This window comes from Catharus ustulatus, chromosome 34 (assembly GCF_009819885.2).
Source record: "Catharus ustulatus isolate bCatUst1 chromosome 34, bCatUst1.pri.v2, whole genome shotgun sequence".
NCBI lineage: Eukaryota > Metazoa > Chordata > Aves > Passeriformes > Turdidae > Catharus > Catharus ustulatus.
Genome location: NC_046254.1, coordinates 1,457,964 through 1,480,169, shown reverse-complemented (window position 1 = coordinate 1,480,169; position 22,206 = coordinate 1,457,964). Strand labels below are relative to the sequence as shown.

Here is a 22,206-nt window from a genome sequence, read left to right as displayed (position 1 = left end):
CCAAAAATTGCCCAAAAATGGCTCAAAAAACCCCAAAATGCGACAAAAAATTCCACAAAAATTGTCCCTAAAAACCCCAAAATTCTCCCAAAAAATAATTTCAAAAATCCATAAAAACCCCCAAAAAATCTTGAAAATATTCCCAAAAAATTTCCCAAATTCTCCCCAAAAATCCCCAAAATTCCAGACCCCAAACACCCCCTCAACCTCCTCCAGGTACCTGAATTTGGGGGGAAATCACAGAAAAATGGGATTTTAGGAGTTAAAATACCCTAAAAAATATCAAAAATTTAAATTGCCAAAAATTTCCCACAAAAATCCCCAAAATTCCCAATAAAATGTTAGAAAAATGGCCCAAAAATGGCTCAAAACCAGCTTAAAAAACTCAAAAATGTCACAAAAATTTCTCTCAAAAATCAGAAAAAACCTCTGCCAAAATTGTCCCAAAAAACCCAAATTAATTTCAAAAAATCCTGCAAAAAATTTCTCAAAAATGACCCAAAAAATCCAAAATACTGGAAAAATTTACCCCAAAAATGCATTAAAATGCCACAAAATTCTGCCCCCAGAAAACTCCAAATTCTCCTCAAAAAATCCTGAAAAAAACCTCTGGAAAATTCCCCAAAATTCCCATCAAAATCGTGCAAAAATTCCCAAAATATCCTGCAAAAATGGCCCCAAAATGGCTCAAAAAACCCCAAAAATTTCCCACTCAAAACGTAAAAAAATGCAAAATATTCCCCCAAAAAAATTTCACAAAGATTGTCCCTAAAAACCCCAAAATCCTCTCAAAAAAATAATTTTAAAAATCCACAAAAATCTCCAAAAATGGCCCAAAAATGACTCAAAAAACCCAAAAAATTCCCACTCAAAAAGCAAAAAAATTGCAAAATATTCCCCAAAAAAATTTCACAAAGATTGTCCCTAAAAACCCCAAAATCCTCTCAAAAAATAATTTTAAAAACCCACAAAAATCTCCAAAAAATGTCCCAAATAAAACCCAAAATGTGGCAAAAATTCGGCCCCAAAATGCAAAAAAAAGTCCCAAAAAGCTCTACAAAAATTGCTCCCAAAAAGACCCAAAATCCTAAAAAAATCCTGCAAAAATTCCACAAAAACAGCACAAAAAAATCCCAAAATGCCACAAAAATCCATCTCAAAAATGTCCCAAAAATCTCTGCAAAAATTGTCCCAAAAATCCAAAAATTTCTCCCAAAAAAACCCAAAATCCCAGACCCCAAACAGCCCCCAACCTCCTCCAGGTACCTGAATTTGGGGGAAAATCACAGGAAAATGGGATTTTAGGGAGTGGGAAATTAAAAAAAATATTACAAATTAAAGTTGTCAAAAAATCCCCAAAATCCCCCCAAAAATCCTGCAAAAATTCCACCAAAAATGGCTCAAAAAACCCCAAAATGCGACAAAAAATTCCACAAAAATTGTCCCTAAAAACCCCAAAATTCTCCCAAAAAATAATTTTAAAAATCCATAAAAACCCCCCAAAAAATCCTGAAAATATTCCCAAAAAATTTCCCAAATTCTCCCCAAAAATCCCCAAAATTCCAGACCCCAAACACCCCCTCAACCTCCTCCAGGTACCTGAATTTGGGGGGAAATCACAGAAAAATGGGATTTTAGGAGTTAAAATACCCTAAAAAATATCAAAAATTTAAATTGCCAAAAATTTCCCACAAAAATCCCCAAAATTCCCAATAAAATCTTGGAAAAATAGCCCAAGAATGGCTCAAAAAACTCAAAAATGTCACAGAAACGCCTCAAAATATGTCCCAAAAACTCCACAAAAATTGTCCCAAAAAACCCCAAATTCCCCCCAAAAAATCCTCCAAAAATTCAAAAAAATCCCCCCAAAAATGTCCCAAATAAAACCCAAAATGTGGTAAAAATTTCCCTCCAAAATGCAAAAAAATGCCCCAAAAAACTCCACAAAAATTGTCCCTAAAAGTCCCAAAATGCTCCTAAAAATAATAAAAAAATTTTAAAAAATCCCTCAAAAATGGCTCCAAAAAGCCCCAAAAATTTCCCTCAAAAATCCAAAAAAAGTCCCAAAAAACTCCACAAAGATTGCACCAAAAACCCCCAAATTCCTCCCAAAAAATCCTGCAAAAATTCCACAAAAATGGCCCAAAAATCACCAAAATATTGCAAAAATTTACTCCAAAAATGCATTAAAACGCCACAAAATTCCGCCTCAAAAAACTCCACAAACGTTGCCCCAAAAAAATCCAAATTCTCCCCAAAGAATCCTGAAAAAAACCTCTGGAAAATTCCCCAAAATTCCCATCAAAATCGTGCAAAAATTCCCAAAATATCCTGCAAAAATGGCCCCAAAATGGCTCAAAAGCCTCAAAAAATTTCCCACTCAAAATGTAAAAAAATGCAAAATATTCCCCCAAAAAAATTCCACAAAGATTGTCCCTAAAAACCCCAATACTCTCAAAAAAATCCTGTAAAAATTTAAAAAATTCCCCATAAAATGGCCCAAATAAAACCCAAAATGTGGTAAAAATTTCCCTCCAAAATGCACAAAAAAGTCCCAAAAAGCTCTACAAAAATTGCTCCCAAAAAGACCCAAAATACTAAAAAAATCCTGCAAAAATTCCACAAAAACAGCACAAAAAAATCCCAAAATGCCACAAAAATTCTTCTCAAAAATGTCCCGAAAATCTCTGCAAAAATTGTCCCAAAAATCCAAAAATTTCTCCCAAAAAAACCCAAAATCCCAGACCCCAAACAGCCCCCCAATCTCCTCCAGGTATCTGAATTTGGGGGAAATCACAGGAAAATGGGATTTTAGGGGGTGGGAAATTTGGAAAAATGTTACAAATTAAAATTGTCAAAAATTCCTCAAAATTCCCCCAAAAATCCTCCAAAAATTCCACCAAAAATGGCTCAAAAAACCCCAAAATGTGACAAAAATTCCTCCCAAAACGCCCCCAAAATAAAAAACCCCAAAATCAAAAAAAGTCCTAAAAAAGCCCCAAAAAATCCTTCCAAAAAACAAAAACAATCCCCAAAAAACCCCAAAAACCAAAAAAAGCCAATAAAATTTCCAAAAAGTCCCCCAAAAAATTCCCCCAAAAACCAAAAAAAATGCCCCAAAAATCCCAAAAAATCCTCAAAAAAACCCAAAAAAATCCCCCCCAAAAATCCCCAACCCCCTCAAAAATTCCCCGAAAAATCCACATAAAACCCCCCAAAATACCCCAAAAAACCTAAAAATACCCCAAAAAAACCCCAAAATAAAAAAAAACCCAAAAATCTCCCTAAAAAATCCCAAAAAAATCTCCCTAAAAAAATCCCCCCAAAAAAAGAAAAACCCAAAAATTCCCCCAAAAAATCCCCAAAAAATCCCCCAAAAAACCCAAAAAATTTACCAAAAATCCCCAAAAATTCCAAAAAATCCTTAAAAAAACCCAAAAAAATCCCCAAAAAAATCCCCAAAAAAATCCCCCCCAAAAAATCCCCAACCCCCTCAAAAAATCCCCAAAAATCCCCAAAAAATCCCCCAAAAATCCAAAAAAATGCCCAAAAAAACCCCAAAAAATCCCCCCAAAAATCCCAAAAAATCCTCAAAAAACCCCAAAAAACCTAAAAATCCCCCAAAAAAACCCCCAAAAAATCCCAAAAACATCCCCAAAAACCCCAAAAAAATCCCCAAAAATCCCCAAAAAATAAAATAAATCCCAAAAAAATCCCCAAAAATTCCCAAAAATCCCCCAAAATCCCCAAATCCCCAAATCCCAAATCCCCACTCACTGTCTCAGGAGCTGCCTCCCCTCCTTCCAAACCCCCTCGAGCTCCACGGGGCCGTTGGACACTGGGGGGAAAAAAGAGATTCAGGAACCTCAAAATTCAATTTAAAACAGCCAAAATGAAACAAAAATCAACACAAAATTCAATTAAAAACACACAAAAAATAAAACAAAAATCAACATAAAATTAAATTTCAAAAAGACCAAAAATCAACCCAAAATTCAATTTAAAACAGCCCAAAATAAAACAGAAATCAACCAAAAATTGAATTAAAAACAGCCAAAAAATAAAACAAAAATCAACATGAAATTAAATTTTAAAAAGACCAAAAATCAACCCAAAATTCAATTTAAAACAACTCAAAATAAAACAGAAATCAACCAAAAATTAAATTAAAAACACCCAAAAATAAAACAAAAATCAACCCAAAATTAAATTAAAAACACCCAAAACATAAAACAAAAATTCAATTTAAAACAGCCCAAAATAAAACAGAAATCAACCAAAAATTGAATTAAAAACACCCAAAAAATAAAACAAAAATCAAACCAAAATTAAATTTAAAACCCCCAAAAATCAACTGAAACCAGCCCAAAATTAAATTAAAAACACACCAAAAATCAACCAAAAATTCAATTAAAAACAGCCCAAAATAAAACAAAAATCAAACCAAAATTCGATTAAAAACAGCCAAAAAATAAAACAAAAATCAACATAAAATTAAATTTTAAAAAGACCAAAAATCAACCCAAAATTCAATTTAAAACAGCCCAAAATAAAACAGAAATCAACACAAAATTCAATTTAAAACAACCCAAAAAATAAAACAAAAATCAACATATAATTAAATTTAAAAAAGACCAAAAATCAACCCAAAATTCAATTAAAAAATCCCAAAAAATAAAACAAAAATCAAATCAAAATTAAATTCAAAACTTCCAAAAATCAACTGAAACCAGCCCAAAATTAAATTAAAAACACCCCAAAAATCAACCCAAAATTCAATTTAAAACAGCCCAAAATAAAACAGAAATCAACCATAAATTGAATTTAAAACACCCCAAAAATAAAACAAAAATCAACATAAAATTCAATTAAAAACAGCCCAAAAATAAAACAAAAATCAACCCAAAATTAAATTTAAAACCCCCAAAAATCAACTGAAACCAGGCCAAAATTAAATCAAAAACACCCCAGAAATAAAACAAAAATAAAACCAAAATTAAATTAAAAACACCCCCAAAATAAAACAAAAATCAACACAAAATTAAATTAAAAACTCTCCAAAAATTAACTGAAATCACCCCAAAAGTCAATTAAAAACAGCCCAAAAATCAACTAAAATCAACCCAAAATTAAACTGAAAACAGCCCAAAAATAAATCAAAAACAGCCCAAAGATAAATCCTGAAATAAACCAAAGTCACCCCAAAAATAAATTTAAAACATCCCAAAAATAAATATTAAAAATCCCAAAAATAAAAAAATGCCAAAAAAATCCCTAAAACCCTAAATCCTAAAAAGGAAAACCCCAAAAAGCCCCAAAACCACCAAAAAATCCCAAAATCCCCCCAAAAATCACTCAAAAAAAATCCCCAAATCACCCCAAATTCTCCCCAAAATAATCCAAAAAAATTCCCAAAAATCCCAAAATTCTCCCAAAAAAAATCCCCAAAAAATCCAAAAATCCCCAAATTCTCCACAAAAAATTAAACCACCCCAAAAAACCCCAAATTCTCCCCCAAAAAATCCAAAAAAATCCCCAAAAAATCCCCAAAAAACCCAAAATCCCCAAAAAATCCCAAAAGACCCCAAAAAACCCCAAAAAACCCCGAAATCCCCCCCAAATTGCCTCAAAAATCCCAAATTCTCCCCAAAATCTCCCCAAAAAATACCAAAACCCCCAAAAATTCCCGCAAAACCCCAAAGACCCCAAAAAAATCCCAAAATCCCCCAAAAATCACTGAAAAAAAAATCCCAAAATCACTCCAAAAACCCCAAATTATCCCCAAAAAATAAAAAAAAATCCGTAAAAAATCCCCCAAAAAATCCCCAAAACCCCAAATTCTCCCTCAAAAAATCCCCCAAAAAATCCCCAAAATCCCAAAATTCTCTCCCAAAAAAATCCCAAAAAAATCCCTCCAAAATCGATTCAAAAAAATCCCAAAACCACCCCAAAAATCGCCTGAAAAAAACCCAAATTCTCCCCCCCAAAAATTCCCCAAAATCCCAAAATTCTCCCCCAAAAAATCCCAAAAAAATAAAAAAATAAAAAAAAACCCCAAAAAAATCCCCAAATCCCCAAAAAATCCTAAAAAACCCAAAACTTCCCCCCAAAAAACCACCTGGAAAACCCCAAAAACCACCCCAAAAAACCCCAAAAGCACCCCAAAAATCGCTCCAAAAAATCCCAAAATTACCCAAAAAAACGCAAAAAATCCCCAAAAAAATAAAAAAACCCCAAAAAACCCAAAGACCCCAAAATCCCCCTGAAAATTGCCCCAAAAAAACCCCAAAAATTGCTCCAAAAAATCCCAAAATCACCCAAATCACCCCAAAAAAACCCCAAAAATCCCCCAAAAACCACAAAAAAAACCAAAAAAATTCAAAAAAATCCCCCAAAATCCCCTCAAAAAACCCCAAAATCAGCCAAAAAAAGCCCAAATTCTCCTCAAAAAAACCCCAAAAAATAAAAAAAAACCCCCTAAAACCCCAAAACCCCAAATCCTAAAAAGGAAAACCCCAAAACCACCCCAAAGGTCCCAAAAATCCCCCCAAAAAAATCCCCAAATCACCCTAAAAATCGCTCCAAAAAATTCCAAAATCACCCCCCAAAACCCCAAATTGTCCCCAAAAAAATCCCAAAAAAATCCCCAAAAATCCTCCAAAAATCCTAAAAGACCCCAAAAACCCCAAAGTCCCCCCAAAAATTACCTCAAAAAACCCCAAATTCTCCCCAAAAAACCCCAAAAATCCCCAAAAACCCCTCAAAAATCGCTTCAAAAAAACCCCAAAACCACCCCAAAAATCTCCTCCCAAACCCCAAATTCTCCCCAAAAAATCCCAAAAAACCCCAAAACCCCAAATGCTAAAAAGGAAAACCCTAAAACAACTTCAAAGACCCCAAAAAAATCCTAAATTCTCCCCAAAAAATAAAAAAAATCCCAAAAAAATCCCCAAAAAATCCCCAAAAAATCCCCAAAAACCCCAAATTCTCCCCCAAAAAATCCCAAAAAATCCCAAAAAACCCAACCCCTCCCAAAATCCCAAATCCTCTCCAAAAAATCCCAAAAACCCCAAAATCCCCTGGAAATTACCTCAAAAAATACCAAAAACCCCCAAAATCGCCTCAAAAAATCCCAAAATCACCCCAAAAAACCCCAAATTGTCCCCAAAAAAATCCCTAAAAAATCCCAAAAAAATCCCCAAAATCCCAAAAGACCCCAAAAACCCCAAAATCCCCCCAAAAATTGCCTCAAAAAACCCCAAATTCTCCTCAAAAAACCCCAAAAATCCCCAAAAACCCCTCAAAAATCGCTTCAAAAAACCCCAAACCACCCCAAAAATCTCCTCACAAACCCCAAATTCTCCCCAAAAAAATCCCAAAAAACCCCAAATCCTAAAAAGAAAAACCCTAAAACAATTCCAAACACCCCAAAAAACCCCAAAAATACCCAAATTCTCCCCAAAAAATCCCACAAAAATAAAAAAAAAATCCCCAAAAAATCCCAAAAAACCCAAAAAAAACCCCAAAAAAACCCCAAATTCTCCCAAAAAAAAATCCCAAAAAATCCCAAAAAAATCCCCCAAACCCCAAAAAATCCCAAAACCCCAAAAAACCCCAAAAATCCCCCAAACTTTTGGGCTCTCACCGGGCTCCTCCGGCCGTTTCTCCCCCGGCGCCTCCGTCCCGAATTTCAGTTTGTGGTACTTGGACCTGGAGTCAAAATTTGGGGCATTTGGGGTTTTTGGGGGGGATTTGGGATTTTGGGGGGATTTGGGATTTTTTGGGATTTTTAGGGATATTTTGGGGATTTTTTGGGATTTTTTTTGGATTTTTTGAGATTTTTTTGGGATTGATTTGGGATTTTTTGGGGATTTTTTTGGAATTTTTTTGGGATTTCTTGGGGATCTTTGAGGATTTTTTGGGGGATTTTCTGGGATTTTTTGGGAGTTTTTGGTGATTATTTTTGGGGGATTTTTTGGGTTTTTTGGGGATTTTTGGGGAATTTTTGGGGATTTTTGGGGATTTTTTTTTGAATTTTTTGGGGATTTTTTTGGGGATTTTTAACGATTTTTTGGGGATTTTCTGGGATTTTTTGGGATTTTTTGGGGATTTTTTTGGTGATTTATTGGGATTTTTTGGGGAATTTTTGGGGATTTTCTGGGAGTTTTTTTGGATTTTTTGGGGATTTTTTGGGATTTTTTGGGATTTTTTTGGGGTTTTTTTGGATTTTTTTGGGATTTTTGGCGATTTTTTTGGGGATTTTTGGGGGTTTTTTGGGATTCTTGGGGGATTTTGGGGATTTTTGGGGGATTTTTTTGGGTGGATTGTGGGGTTTTTAGGGGAGATTTTTGGGATTTTTTGGGGGATTTTTGGGATTTTTTTTGATTTTTTGGGATTTTTCTGGGATTTTTAAAAGGATTTTTGGGGATTTTTGGGAGGTTTTCTGGGGAATTTTTGGGATTTTTTGGGGATTTTTTTGGATTATTGGGATTCTTTTTGTGAATTTTTTGGGAATATTTGGGGATTTTTTCGGGATTTTTAGGATTTTTTGGGTTTTTTTGGGGTTTTTTGGGATTTTTTGGGGGATTTTTGGGGATTTTTTGGGATTTTTTTGGCTATTTTTTTGGGATTTTTTGGAGATTTTTGGGGATTATTTTGGGATTTTTTGGGATTCTTTTGGGGATTTTTGGGGGGATTTTGGGGATTTTTTGGGGGGATTTTTTTGGGATTTTTAGGGATTTTTTTTGGCAATTTTTTGGGATTTTTTGGGGATTTTTTGGGATTTTTTTTTTATTTTTTTTGAGATTTTTTGGGGATTTTTTGGAGATTTTTGGGGATTATTTTGGGATTTTTTGGGATTTTTTTGGGAGGCTTTTGGGGATTTTTTGGGGCACTTTTTGGGAGTTTTTTTAGCATTTTTGGGATTTTTTGGGGATTTTTTGCAGAGTTTTTTGGGGAGTTTTTAGGATTTTTTGGGGGATTTTTGGGGGGATTTTTTGGGTTGATTGTGGGGTTTTTAGGGGAGATTTTTAGGATTTTTCTGGTGATTTTTGGGGTCGGTTTTTTTTGGGTTTTGGGTTTTTTGGGATTTTTTGGGGGATTTGGGGGGATTTTTTGGGGATTTTTCGGGATTTTTTTGGCTATTTTTTTGGGATTTTTTTGGGATTTTTTGGGGGATTTTTGGGATTTTTTGGGGAACTTTGGGGATTTTTGGGGAGTTTTTGGGGGTTTTTTGGGATTTTTTTGGGGGTGGATTTTTGGCATTTTTTTGGGATTTTTTTTTGCATTTTTGGTGATTTTTTGGGGTTTTTTTGGGGATTTTTAGAGATTTTCTAGGGATTTTTTTGGAGGTTTTTTGGGATTTTTTTGGAGGTGGATTTTTGGGATTTTTTGGGATTTTTTTTGGCGTTTTTGGGATTTTTTTTGGGATTTTTCGGGATTTTTTTGGGTTGATTTTGGGGTTTTTAGGGGAGATTTTGGGATTTTTCTGGTTATTTTGGGTGGGGTTTTTTTAGGGATCTGGGATTTGGGGTTTTTGGGGATTTTTGGGGGGATTTGGAATTTTTGGGGGATTTTTTGGGGTGTTTTTTGGATTTTTTTTGATTTTTTGCGATTTTTTGGGGGATTTTTTTGGGGATTTTTTGGGGGTTTTTTGGGGGTTTTTTTGGGGTTTTTGGTAGATTTTTTTTGGAATTTTTGGGGGATTTTTTTGGGATTTTTGAGGATTTTTTGGGGGATTTTCTGGGATTTTTTGGGAATTTTTGGCGATTATTTTTGGGATTTTTGGGGAATTTTTGGGGGTTTTTTGGGGTTTTTTGGGGGTTTTTTGGAATTTCATTGGAATATTTTTGGAATTTTAGGCATTTTTTGGGGTTTTTTAGGATTTTTTGGGGATTTTTAAAAATTTTTTAGGGATTTTTTTGGGATTTTTGAGGATTTTTTGGGGGATTTTTTTGGGATTTTTTTGGAATTTTTGGGGATTTTTTTGGGATTTTTTGGAGATTTTTGGGGATTTTTTTGGGGTTTTTTTGGGATTTTTTTGGGATTTTTTTGGATTATTGGGATTTTTTTGGGAATTTTTGGGGAATATTTGGGGATTTATGGGGGATTTTTGGGGTTTTTGGGGTTTTTTAGGGTTTTTGGGATTTTTGGGGATTTTTTTTGGATTTTTTGGGGAACTTTGGGGGATTTTTTGGGATTTTTGGGGTTTTTTTTGGGATTTTTGGGGAATTTTTTTGGGTTGATTTTGGGGTTTTTAGGAGAGACTTTTGGGATTTTTCTGGTGATTTTGGGTGGCTTTTTTTAGGGTTTTGGGTTTTTGGGGTTTTTTGGGATTTTTTGGGGGATTTTTCGGGGATTTTTGAGGGATTTTTTGGGAATTTTGGGGATTTTTTGAGGGATTTTTGGGGTTTTTTTGGGGGTCTTGAGGGTGATTTTTGGGGGTGATTTTTGGGGTGGGGTTTTTCGGGATTTGTGGGTTTTGGGGATTTTTTTGGATTTTTTTGATTTTTGGGATTTTTGAGGGATTTTAATGGGATTTTTTTAGGTTTTTCAGGTGATTTTTGGGGTGATCTCAGGTTTTTTGGGGGGAGATTTTGGCGTTTTTTGGGGGTGGTTTTGGGGTTTTTCTGGGGATTTTTGGGGTGGGGGTTGTTTTGGGGATTTTTGGGGTTTTGGGGGGGATTTTGGGACTTTTTACAGAAATTTCAGGAATTTTTTAGGATTTTTTTCCCCACCTCTCCTGCTTGAGGGCGAACTCCAACATCCGGATCCTCCTCACCAGGTCCAGCTTCAGATTCTCCTGTCCCTTCCTCTCGCCCTGCAGGAACGCCACCTGCGCCTTGGGGACATTGGGGACATCAGGGGACATCAGGGGACACTCAGGGGACACCCAGGGGACATCAGGGGACACTCAGGGACGGTTGGGGACACTCAGGGACACTCGGGAACCTTGGGGACACTCGGGGACACTTGGGGACACTTGGGGACCTTGAGGTTCTCCTGTCCCTTCCTCTCGCCCTGCAGGAACGCCACCTGTGCCTTGGGGACATTGGGGACATCAGGGGACACTTGGGGACACTCAGGGGACATCAGGGGACACTCAGGGGGTGACAGGGACCCTTGGGGACACTCAGAGACCCTTGGGACACTCAGAGTCCTTCAGGTTCTCCTGTCCCTTCCTCTCACCCTGCAGGAATGCCACCTGCGCCTTGGGGACATCAGGGGACATCAGGGACACTCAGGGGACACTCAGGAACACTCAGGGGGTGACAGGGACCCTTGGGGACACTCAGGGACCCTTGGGGACACTCAGGGACCCTTGGGGACACTTGGGGACCCTTGGGGACTCTTGGGGACACTCAGGGACCTTGAGGTTCCCCTGTCCCTTCCTCTCGCCCTGCAGGAACGCCACCTGTGCCTTGGGGACACCAGGGGACATCAGGGGACATCAGGGGACATTAGGTGACATCCAGGGGGTGACAGGGACACCCAGGGACCCTTGGGGACACTTGGGGACCCTTGGGGACACTCAGGGACCTTGAGGTTCTCCTGTCCCTTCCTCTCGCCCTGCAGGAACGCCACCTGCGCCTTGGGGACATTGGGGACATCAGGGGACATCCAGGGGGTGACAGGGACACCCAGGGCCACTCAAGGACCCTTGGGGACACTCGGGGACACTCAGGGGACACTCAGGTCCAGCTTCAGGTTCTCCTGTCCCTTCCTCTCGCCCTGCAGGAATGCCACCTGTGCCTTGGGGACACCAGGGGACATCAGGGGACACTCAGGGGGTGACAGGGACCCTTGGGGACACTCAGAGACCCTTGGGGACACTCAGGGACCCTTGGGGACACTCAGGGGTGACAGGGACACTTGGGGACACTCAGGGACCCTTGGGGACACTCAGGGGTGACAGGGACACTTGGGGACACTCAGGGAGTGTCCCCAGCTCTGAGGGTGACAGGGAGGTGCCACCGGGAGGGTCCCCAATCCCATCCCAGTATCCCCAGTGCCCCTCCCAGTACCCCCAGTATCCCCAATATCCCCTCCCAGTACCCCCAGTATCCCCAGTTCCCAATCCCAGTATCTCCAGTATCCCCACACCCATCCCAGTATCCCCAGTACTCTCAGTACCCCTCCCAGTATCCCCAGTATCCCAAATATCCCCTCCCAGTATCCCCAGTATCCCATCCCAGTATCCCCAGTATCCCCAGTACCCATCCCAGTATCCCCAGTAGCCCCTCCCAGTATCCCCAGTACCCCATCCCAGTACCCCCAGTGTCCCAATCCCAGTATCCCCAGTACCCCATCCCAGTACCCCCAGTGTCCCAATCCCAGTATCCCCAGTATCCCCAGTGCCCATCCCAGTATCCCCAGTACCCCCTTCCAGTATCCCCAGTACCCCTCCCAGTATCCCCAGTATCCCCAGTATCCCCTCCCAGTATCCCCAGTGCCCATCCCAGTACCCATCCCAGTACCCCCAGTATCCCCAGTACCCCATCCCAGTATCCCCAGTATCCCCACACCCATCCCAGTATCCCCAGTATCCCCAGTACCTCATCCCAGTATCCCCAGTGCCCATCCCAGTATCCCCACACCCATCCCAGTATCCCCAGTACCCATCCCAGTATCCCCAGTGCCCATCCCAGTATCCCCTCCCAGTATCCCCAGTATCCCCTCCCAGTATCCCCAGTACCCATCCCAGTACCCCCAGTACCCCCAGTACCCCATCCCAGTATCCCCAGTATCCCCAGTATCCCATTCCAGTATCCCCGCCCCCGCTCCCGCCGTGTCCCGGTGCCCTCCCCCGCCCCCTCCCCGGTGTCCCCACCCCTCTCCCGCCGCCCCGGCCGCCATTTCCTCCCAAGATGGCGCCAGCAGCGGCCACCCCACCCCCGGTGTCCCCCGGTGTCCCCTCGGTGTCCCCTCAGCGCCCCCTCCCCTCATGAGGGAGCCCAGGCCGCCATTAGCACCTGCAGCTCGGCCCTCTCCGCTTCCCACCGCCCTTTCTCCGCCTCGAACCGCGCCCACTCGTGCTGGATGAAGTGCAGGATGCCCGGCAGGCTCAGCCCGGTTCGTGCCGGGGGCTCGGCGGCGGCGGCGCCGGGAGCGGGGGGAGAGGGCGGAGGTTGGGCCCGGGCCGGCGGAGCCCGCTCGGCCGCCATGGCGGCTGCCACAAAGGGAGCCACGCGCGGCGGCGCTTCCTGCCACAAACGGAGCCGGAAGTGGAGCGGGAAAGGGGCGGGGCCTAGGGCGGAAGTGGTGGGGCGGAAGCGGAAATGCTGCTGGTAACCGGAAGTTGTGGGGCAAGAGGAGGCGCTGTTGCCGTGGAAACGGGAGGGGGGGATAGAGGGGATTTTGGGGTTTTTTTGGATGGATTAGAGGGGGTTTTTTTGGGTTTTTTGGGGGACTTAGAGGGGATTTTGGAGGGTTTTGGGGTTTTTTATATGGATTAGAGGGGATTTTGGAGGGTTTTGGTTTTTCTGGGGGCTTTTTGGCGGATTAGAGAGGATATTTGGGTGGTTTTGGGGATTTTTGGGAGGATTAGAGGTGATTTTTGGGCGGTTTTGGAGGGATTAGTGGGGATTTTGGAGGGATTTGGTTTTTTGGGGGGGATTAGAGGGGATTTGGGAGGTTTGGGGTTTTTGGGGGGGATTAGAGGGGATTTTTGTGAGGTTTTGTGGTTTTTTGGGGGATTAGAGGGGATTTTTGGGAGGTTTTGTGGGTTTTTTTGGGGGATTAGAGGGGATTTTTGGGAGGTTTTGGGTATTTTGGGGGCATTAGAGGGGATTTTGGAAGATTTAGGGTTTTTGGGATTTTTTAGAGGATTTTGGGGTGTTTTTAGTGGATTTTTGGGGTTTATAGGCCTGCGAGGCGTGCTTTAATTATTAGCACCACATTAATTAGCGCCTCATTAATATTCCCGCCTCCACAGCGCCACCGCGTGGCCACGCCGAGGCATCGCCGCCACCAGCACCGATCTTCCGAACTCATTAAGGAATCGCGTTAATTAATCCATTAATGAGCCAGTAACCCCAGTGCCCATCCCAGTATCTCCAGTGCCACTCTCAGTGCTCATCCCAGTATCCCCAGGGTCCCCACACCCATCCCAGTATCCAGTGCCGCTTCCAGTACCCATCCCAGTATCCCCAGTGCCCATCCCAGTGCCCATCCCACTAACCTCAGTATCCCCAGTGCCCATCCCAGTAACCCCAGTATCCCCAGTGCCCATCCCAGTATCCCCAGTGCCACTCCTAGTACCCATCCCAGTATCCCCACACCATCCCAGTATCCCCAGTGCCCCTCCCAGTGCCCATCCCAGTATCCCCACACCCATCCCAGTATCCCCAGTACCCATCCCAGTATCCCCAGTGTCCCCACACCCATCCCAGTAACCCCAGTGCCCATCCCAGTACCCATCCCAGTATCCCCAGCATCCATCCCAGTAACCCCAGTGCCCCTCCCAGTATCCCCAGTGACCCTCCCAGCGCCCATCCCAGTATCCCCAGTGTCCCCACACCCATCCCAATATCCCCAGTGCCCCTCCCAGCACCCATCCCAGTACCCCAGTAGCCATCCCAGTATCCCCAGTGCCCCTCCCAGAGCCCATCCCAGTACCCCCACGCCATCCCAGTATCCCCAGTGCCACTCCCAGTGCCCATCCCAGTATCCCCAGTGCCCATCCCAGTATCCCCAGTGCCCATCCCAGTATCCCCAGTGCCCCTCCCAGTGCCCATCCCAGTATCCCCAGTATCCCCAGTATCCCCAGTACCCCCCACCCCCCCAGCCCCCCCCCACCCCCCGCGCCATGCGCCTCACCCCCTGCCAGGCCGCCCTGGCCGCCGCCATCGCCCTGAACCTGCTCCTGCTCTGCTCCCGCCTGCTCCCCGCCGCGTCCCCTCCGTGCCACCCCCGCGCCGTCCCCGCCTCCCTCCCCGGCGTCACCGTCATCCTCCGCGACTTCGACGGCCCCGACCACGACGTGGCCGCCACCGCCCGCTCCTTCTCCTCCCTCCCCGGCGTCCCCGTGCTGGTGGCGGCCGAGGTGTCCCCGTACCCCCCGGTGCCGCTCCCCGCCGGCGTCACCGTGCTGTCCCTGCGGCCTCAACCCCACCGTCCCCCGCCGCGGCCGGAGCTGGCCGTGCGCACTCGCCACGTGGCCTTGGTGCCCGACGGCGCCCGCGCCGCGCCGGGGCTGCTGCGGCGCATGAGGGACGCGCTGGAGGCCATCGCTGATGGCGACGACACCAAAATGGTGGCGGCGGCCGTGGGGCGACAGCGACCGCGGTGTTTGAGCTTGGAGGTGGACGTCAAAGCGTGGACGGTGCGTTATGGCTACCAGAGTGGACAGAGTGACCGCGGTGAGAGGTGTGGCGCGCTGGACGGCGCCCCGGCCGTGCTGCTCCTCCGCACCCGCGATCTCTTCTCGCTGCCGTTCCCCCTGAGCTCCCCCGCGCTCACCGCGCTGTCCCTGCAAGCCGCCGTGCGCGGCTGGCGCATCCTGCTGCTCCCGGACTCCTTCCCTTCACCCCCGCGCCCTCCTCCGTCCCCCAAAGCTCGGAACGCCGCGGCCGCGCGCCGCCGGGCGCTGCTGGAGCGATTCGGCGTCAAGCTGGAGGTGCTGCCCGACGGAGCGCGGCGCTGGCACGGCTGCGCCAAGGACACGCCGCGTTGTTTCGGCACCATCCGCGCCCAGACCCCCGAGTACCTGCTGGAGGGGCGCTGGACGCCGCCGTGCTGCCTGCGGGCGCTGCGGGCCACGGCGTGCCACGTGCTGGCCCAGCTGGAGGCGGCCGGCGTGCGCCACTGGCTGGAGGGCGGGTCCCTGCTGGGCGCCGTGCGCCTCGGGGACATCATCCCCTGGGACTACGACGTGGACGTGGGGCTGTACCGCGACGACGTCCCCAAGTGCCGCTGGCTGGCGGCCGTGCAGGCCTCGGGCCGGCCCGTGGAGGATCCCGAGGGGTTTTTGTGGGAGAAAGCGGCGGAAGGGGAATTTTTCAGGGTTCATTACAGCAGAACCAACCGGCTGCACGTGGATCTGTGGCCGTTCTACGTGGGGACGGGAGGGATGATGACCAAGGAGACGTGGCTGGGCCACCGGCAGGACGTGGAGTTCCCCGAGAGCTTGGTGGCGCCGCTGGGCTCCGTGGCCTTCGCGGGGCTGCGGGCCAAAGCTCCCAACGACCCCCGGGCCTTCCTGGAGTTCAAGTTCGGGCCCGGGGTCATCGAGAGGCCGGAGTATCCCAACCCCGCGGTCAGGAGCCTGGCCCAGGACAATAAAACATCCTGGTGACACCTCTGTCACCTTTGTGTCCCAACCCCGCGGTCAGGAGCCTGGCTCAGGACAATAAAACATCCTGGTGACACCTCTGTCACCTTTGTGTCCCAACCCCGCGGTCAGGAGCCTGGCCCAGGACAATAAAACATCTTGGTGACATCTGTGTCACCTTTGTGTCCCAACCCCGCGGTCAGGAGCCTGGCTCAGGACAATAAAACCTCTTGGTGACACCTGTGTCACCTTTGTGTCCCAACCCCGGGGTCAGGAGCCTGGCACAGGACAATAAAACATCTTGGTGACACCTCTGTCACCTGTGTCACCTCTGTGTCCCAACCCTGGGGTCAGGAGCCTGGCTCAGGACAATAAAACCTCTTGGTGACACCTCTGTCACCTGTGTCACCTCTTGGGATCCTTGTGTCACCTCTTGGGGTCCCTGTGCCATCTTTGGTGTCCCTGTGCCACCTTTGGGGTCCCTGTGTCATCCTTGTGGTCCTTGGGCCATCCTCAGGGTCCCTGTGCCACCCTGGATGTTCCTGTGCCATCTTTGGGGTCTCTGTGTCACCCCTGGGCTCCCAGTGCCATCTTTGGTGTCCCAGTGCCCTCTGGATGTCCGAGTGTCCCTCCCTGTCCCCAGTGCCACCCCTGATGTCCCAGTGCCATCCTCAGGGTCCCTGTGCCACCCCTGGATGTTCCTGCACCATCTTTGGGCTCCCTGTGTTACCCCTGATACCCCAGTGCCATCCCTGGGGTCCCTGTGTCCCCTGGATGTCCCCAGTGTCCCTCCCTGTCCCCAGTGCCACCCCAGGGTGTCCCAGTGCCACCCCATGACCAAGGAGACGTGGCTGGGCCACCGGCAGGACGTGGAGTTCCCCGAGAGCTTGGTGGCGCCGCTGGGCTCCGTGGCCTTCGCGGGGCTGCGGGCCAAAGCTCCCAACGACCCCCGGGCCTTCCTGGAGTTCAAGTTCGGGCCCGGGGTCATCGAGAGGCCGGAGTATCCCAACCCCGCGGTCAGGAGCCTGGCTCAGGACAATAAGACATCCTGGTGACATCTGTGTCACCTGTGTCACCTTTGTGCCCCAACCCCGGGGTCAGGAGCTTGGCTCAGGACAATAAAACATCCTGGTGACATCTGTGTCACCTTTGTGTGCCAACCCCGGGGTCAGGAGCCTGGCTCAGGACAATAAAACATCCTGGTGACACCTCTGTCACCTGTGTCACCTCCTGTGTCACGTGTGTCACCTTTGTGTCCCAACCCCGCGGTCAGGAGCCTGGCTCAGGACAATAAAACATCCTGGTGACATCTGTGTCACCTGTGTCACCTTTGTGTCCCAACCCCGGGGTCAGGAGCCTGGCACAGGACAATAAAACATCTTGGTGACACCTCTGTCATTTGTGTCACCTCTAGGGGGTTCCTGTGCCACCTTAGGGTCTTTGTGCCATCTTCAGGGTCCTTGTGCCACCCCTGGATATCCCTGTACCACCCTGGATGTTCCTGTGCCATCCCTGGGGTCCCTGTGCCCTCTGGGTGTCCCCAGTGTCCCTCCCTGTCCCCTGTGCCACCCCAGGATGTCCCAGTGCCGTCCCTGGGGTCCCTGTGCCACCCCTGGGGTCCCTGTGCCATCTTTGCTGTCCCTGTGCCACGCTTGGGGTCCCTGTGCCATCCTCAGAGTCCCAGTGCCACCCTGGATGTCCCTGTGTCACCCCTGGGCTCCCAGTGCCATCTTTGGTGTCCCTGTGCCCTCTGGATGTCCGAGTGTCCCTCCCTGTCCCCAGTGCCACCCCTGGATGTCCCAGTGCCATCCTCAGGGTCCCTGTGCCACCCCTGGATGTTCCTGCGCCATCTTTGGGCTCCCTGTGTCACCCCTGATACCCCAGTGCCATCCCTGGGGTCCCTGTGTCCCCTGGATGTCCCCAGTGTCCCTCCCTGTCCCCAGTGCCACCCCTGGATGTCCCCAGTGTCCCTCCCTGTCCCCAGTGCCCCCCAGGGTGTCCCAGTGCCACCCCCTGGCCCAGCAGCCGTGGCTGGGCCACCGGCAGGACGTGGAGTTCCCCGAGAGCTTGGTGGTGGCCCTGGGCTCCTGTCACCTCTGTCACCTCCTGTGTCACCTCCTGTGTCACCTCCTGTGTCACCTGTGTGCCCCAACCCCGGGGTCAGGAGTTTGGCACAGGACAATAAAACATCTTGGTGACATCTCTGTCACCTGTGTCACCTTTGTGTCCCAACCCCGGGGTCAGGAGTTTGGCTCAGGACAATAAAACATCTTGGTGACACCTCTGTCACCTGTGTCACCTCCTGTGTCACCTCCTGTGTCACCTGTGTGTCCCAACCCCGGGGTCAGGAGTTTGGCTCAGGACAATAAAACATCTTGGTGACACCTCTGTCACCTATGTCACCTCTTGGGATCCTTGTGTCACCTTTGTGTCCCAACCCCGGGGTCACGAGTTTGGCTCAGGACAATAAAACATCCTGGTGACACCTCTGTCACCTCCTGTGTCACCTGTGTGCCCCAACCCCGGGGTCAGGAGCCTGGCCCAAGACAATAAAACATCCTGGTGACACCTCTGTCACCTGTGTCACCCTTGGGGTCCCTGTGTCACCCTGGAGGTCCCTGTGTCACCCTGGATGTCCCCTGTGTCACCTTGGGGTGTCCCCAGTGCCACCTTGGGGTGTCCCCAGTGCCACCTTTGGATGTCCCTGTGTCACCTTTGGGGTCCCTGTGTCACCCTGGATGTCCCCAGTGCCACCTTTGGATGTCCCTGTGTCACCTTTGGGGTCCCTGTGTCACCCTGGATGTCCCCAGTGCCACCTTTGGGGTCCCTGTGTCACCTTTGGGGTCCCTGTGTCACCTTTGGGGTGTCCCCAGTGCCACCTTGGGGTGTCCCCAGTGCCACCTTTGGATGTCCCTGTGTCACCTTTGGGGTCCCTGTGTCACCCTGGATGTCCCTGTGCCACCCTTGGGGTGTCCCCAGTGCCACCCTTGGGGTCCCTGTGTCACCTTTGGGGTCCCTCTGTCACCTTTGGGTGTCCCTGTGTCACCCTGGATGTCCCTGTGCCACCCTGGATGTCCCCAGTGCCACCTCTGTGGTCCCTGTGTCACCTTTGGGTTCCCTGTGTCACCTTTGGGTGTCCCCAGTGCCACCCTGGATGTCCTTGTGTCACCTTTGGGGTCCCTGTGCCACCTTGGGGTGTCCCCAGTGCCATTCCTGAGCTCCCTGTGTCACCTTCAGGTGTCCCTGTGTCACCTCTGGGGTCCCTGTGTCACTTTGGGGTGTCCCCAGTGCCACCTCTAAGATTTTTTCACCCATTTTTTCCCAATTTTTCAATTATTTCCCCCCAATTTCCATTCATTTTTCCCATTTTTGGTCACTTTTAACTCATTTTTCCCATTTTTTCCCCATTTTTTTCTCATTTTTATTCAATTTTTTCCCCATTTTTCCTCAATTTTAACTCATTATTTCTCATTTTATCCCATTTATTCTCACTTTTATTTCATTTTTTCCCATTTTTGGTCATTTTTAACTCATTTTTTCCCATTTTTTCTCTTTTTTTTCCCCATTTTTTTCTCACTTTTGTTCCATTTTTTCCCATTTTTGGTCACTTTAAATTCATTTTTTCCCATTTTTTTCTCACTTTTATTCCCATTTTTCGTCACTTTAAACTCATTTTTCCCCATTTTTTCTCATTTTTCCCCATTTTTTCTCATTTTTATCCCATTTTTTCTCACTTTTATTCCATTTTTTCTCATTTTTGGTCACTTTAAATTCATTTTATTCCATTTTTCCTCACTTTTATTCCATATTTTCTCCCTTTATTCCATTTTCTCCCATTTTTGGTCACTTTAAACTAATTTTTCCCCATTTTTATTCCATTTTTATTCCATTTTTTCTCACTTTATTCCATTTTTCCCATTTTTGCTCATTTAAACTCATTTTTCCCCATTTTTTTCTCACTTTTATTCCCATTTTTGCTCACTTTAAATTCATTTTTATCCCATTTTTTCTCACTTTTATTCCATTTTTTTCACTTTTGTTCCATTTTTTCCCATTTTTGCTCATTTTAAACTCATTTTACTCCCATTTTTCCCACTTTTATTCAAATTTTTCTCCCTCTATTCCATTTTTCCCATTTTTGGTCACTTTAAACTCATTTCACTTCCATTTTTCTCATTTTTATTCCATTTTTTCCCATTTTTGCTCACTTTAAACTCATTTTCCCCCATTTTTTTCTCCTTTTTATTCCATTTTTTCTCATTTTTATTGCATTTTTATTCCATTTTTCTCCCTTTATTCCATTTTTCCCCATTATTTGCTCATTTAAACTCATTTTTCCCCATTTTTTTCTCATTTTTATTCCCATTTTTGGTCACTTTAAACTCATTTTCCTCCATTTTTTTCTCACTTTTATTCAATTTTTTCTCCCTTTATTCCATTTTTTCTCATTTTTATTCCATTTTAATTCCATTTTTTCTCCCTTTATTCCATTTTTCCCATTTTTGGTCACTTTAAATTCATTTTTTTCCCATTTATTCTGACTTTTATTCCATTTTCCCCATTTTTGCTCAATTTAAACTCATTTTTCCCCATTTTTTTCCCATTTTTATTCCATTTTTTCTCACTTTTATTCAATTTTTTCTCCCTTTATTCCATTTTTTCCCATTTTGGTCACTTTTACTCATTTTATTCCATTCTTCTCATTTTTATTCCATTTTCCCCATTTTTGCTCCCTTTTAATTGATTTTTATTCCATTTTTTCTCACTTTTATTCCATTTTTCCCATTTTTGGTCACTTTAAATTCATTTTTATCCCATTTATTCTCATTTTCATTCCAATTTCTCCCATTTTTGCTCAATTTAAACTCATTTTTCCCCATTTTTTTCTCATTTTTATTCCATTTTTATTCCATTTTTATTCCATTTTTTCTCACTTTATTCCATTTTCTCCCATTTTTGGTCACTTTTAACTCATTTTTCCCCATTTTTTTCTCATTTTTATTCCATTTTTTTCACTTCTATTCCATTTTTTCTCATTTTTATTCAATATTTTCCCATTTTTCCTCAATTTTAACTCATTTTTTCTCACTTTTATCCCATTTATTCTCCCTTTTATTCCATTTCACCCATTTTTGGTCACTTTTAACTCATTTTTTTCCCATTTTTTCTCACTTTTATTCAAATTTTTCTCACTTTTATTCCATTTTTTCCCATTTTTGGTCACTTTAAATTCATTTTCTTTCCATTTTTTCTCACTTTAATCCATTTTCACCCATTTTGGTCACTTTAAATTCATTTTTATCCCATTTATTCTGACTTTTATTCCATTTTTTCTCACTTTTATTCCATATTTTCTCATTTTTCATTCCATTTTCCCCATTTTTGCTCACTTTTAACTCATTTTTATCCCATTTTTTCTCACTTTTATTCAATTTTTTCTCCCTTTATTCCATTTTTCCCATTTTTGTCACTTTTAACTAATTTTTCCCATTTTTTTCTCATTTTTATTCCATTTTTTCTCATTTTTATTCCATTTTTATTCCATTTTTCTCACTTTTATTCCATTTTTTCTCATTTTTATTCCATTTTTATTCAATTTTTTCTCCCTTTATTCCATTTCCCCCCTTTTTACTCACTTTTAACTCATTTTTATTCCATTTTTTCTCACTTTTATTCCATTTTTTTCTCACTTTTATTCCCATTTTGGTCACTTTTAACTCATTTTTTCCCATTTTCTTCTCACTTTTATTCCATTTTTTCTCACTTTATTCCATTTTTTCTCACTTTATTCCATTTTCCCCCATTTTTTCTCATTTTTATTCCCAATTTTCTCATTTTAACTCATTTTTCCCCATTTTTTTCTCACTTTTATTCCATTTTTGGTCACTTTAAACTCATTTTTATTCCATTTTTTCTCACTTTATTCCATTTTTCCC

At 44.7% G+C, this 22,206-nt stretch overlaps 2 protein-coding genes and 1 long non-coding RNA gene across 6 annotated transcripts in view; 1 reads left to right on the top strand and 2 right to left on the bottom strand.

The window, feature by feature from the left end:
- LOC117009617 (striatin-4-like) overlaps positions 1-13,163 on the bottom strand; it is a 34,847-nt gene extending 21,684 nt beyond the window's left edge. The window contains exons 1-4 of the mRNA XM_033083883.1: positions 12,972-13,163; positions 10,737-10,840; positions 7,646-7,710; positions 3,778-3,838 (exon numbers count right to left, since the gene is read on the bottom strand). Of these exons, the coding sequence (XP_032939774.1) occupies positions 3,778-3,838; positions 7,646-7,710; positions 10,737-10,840; positions 12,972-13,163 (422 nt within the window). The remainder of the gene's footprint in view (positions 1-3,777; positions 3,839-7,645; positions 7,711-10,736; positions 10,841-12,971) is intronic.
- Positions 13,164-14,785: 1,622 nt separating this feature from the next.
- On the top strand, positions 14,786-17,407 carry LOC117009633 (fukutin related protein). 3 transcript variants are annotated; one of them, XM_033083911.1, is made up of 2 exons: positions 14,786-16,077; positions 17,109-17,407. In XM_033083911.1, the coding sequence occupies exons 1-2, from the start codon at positions 14,807-14,809 to the stop codon at positions 17,323-17,325; spliced, it is 1,488 nt and encodes a 495-aa protein (XP_032939802.1). In that variant the 5' UTR covers positions 14,786-14,806; the 3' UTR covers positions 17,326-17,407. The 3 variants fall into 3 exon arrangements, with proteins under 3 accessions (XP_032939802.1, XP_032939801.1, XP_032939800.1); XM_033083910.1 differs by having other exon boundaries at positions 14,786-16,129; positions 17,161-17,407; XM_033083909.2 differs by lacking the exon at positions 17,109-17,407 and having other exon boundaries at positions 14,786-16,390.
- Positions 17,408-17,454: 47 nt separating this feature from the next.
- Positions 17,455-18,768, bottom strand: LOC117009662. 2 transcript variants are annotated; one of them, XR_004420509.1, is made up of 4 exons: positions 18,695-18,768; positions 18,582-18,664; positions 17,519-17,598; positions 17,455-17,488 (listed from the first exon to the last, which is right to left on the bottom strand). It is a non-coding gene; the product is annotated as an uncharacterized LOC117009662 (long non-coding RNA). The 2 variants fall into 2 exon arrangements; XR_004420508.1 differs by having other exon boundaries at positions 17,469-17,598.
- Between the last annotated feature and the right edge of the window lie 3,438 nt (positions 18,769-22,206).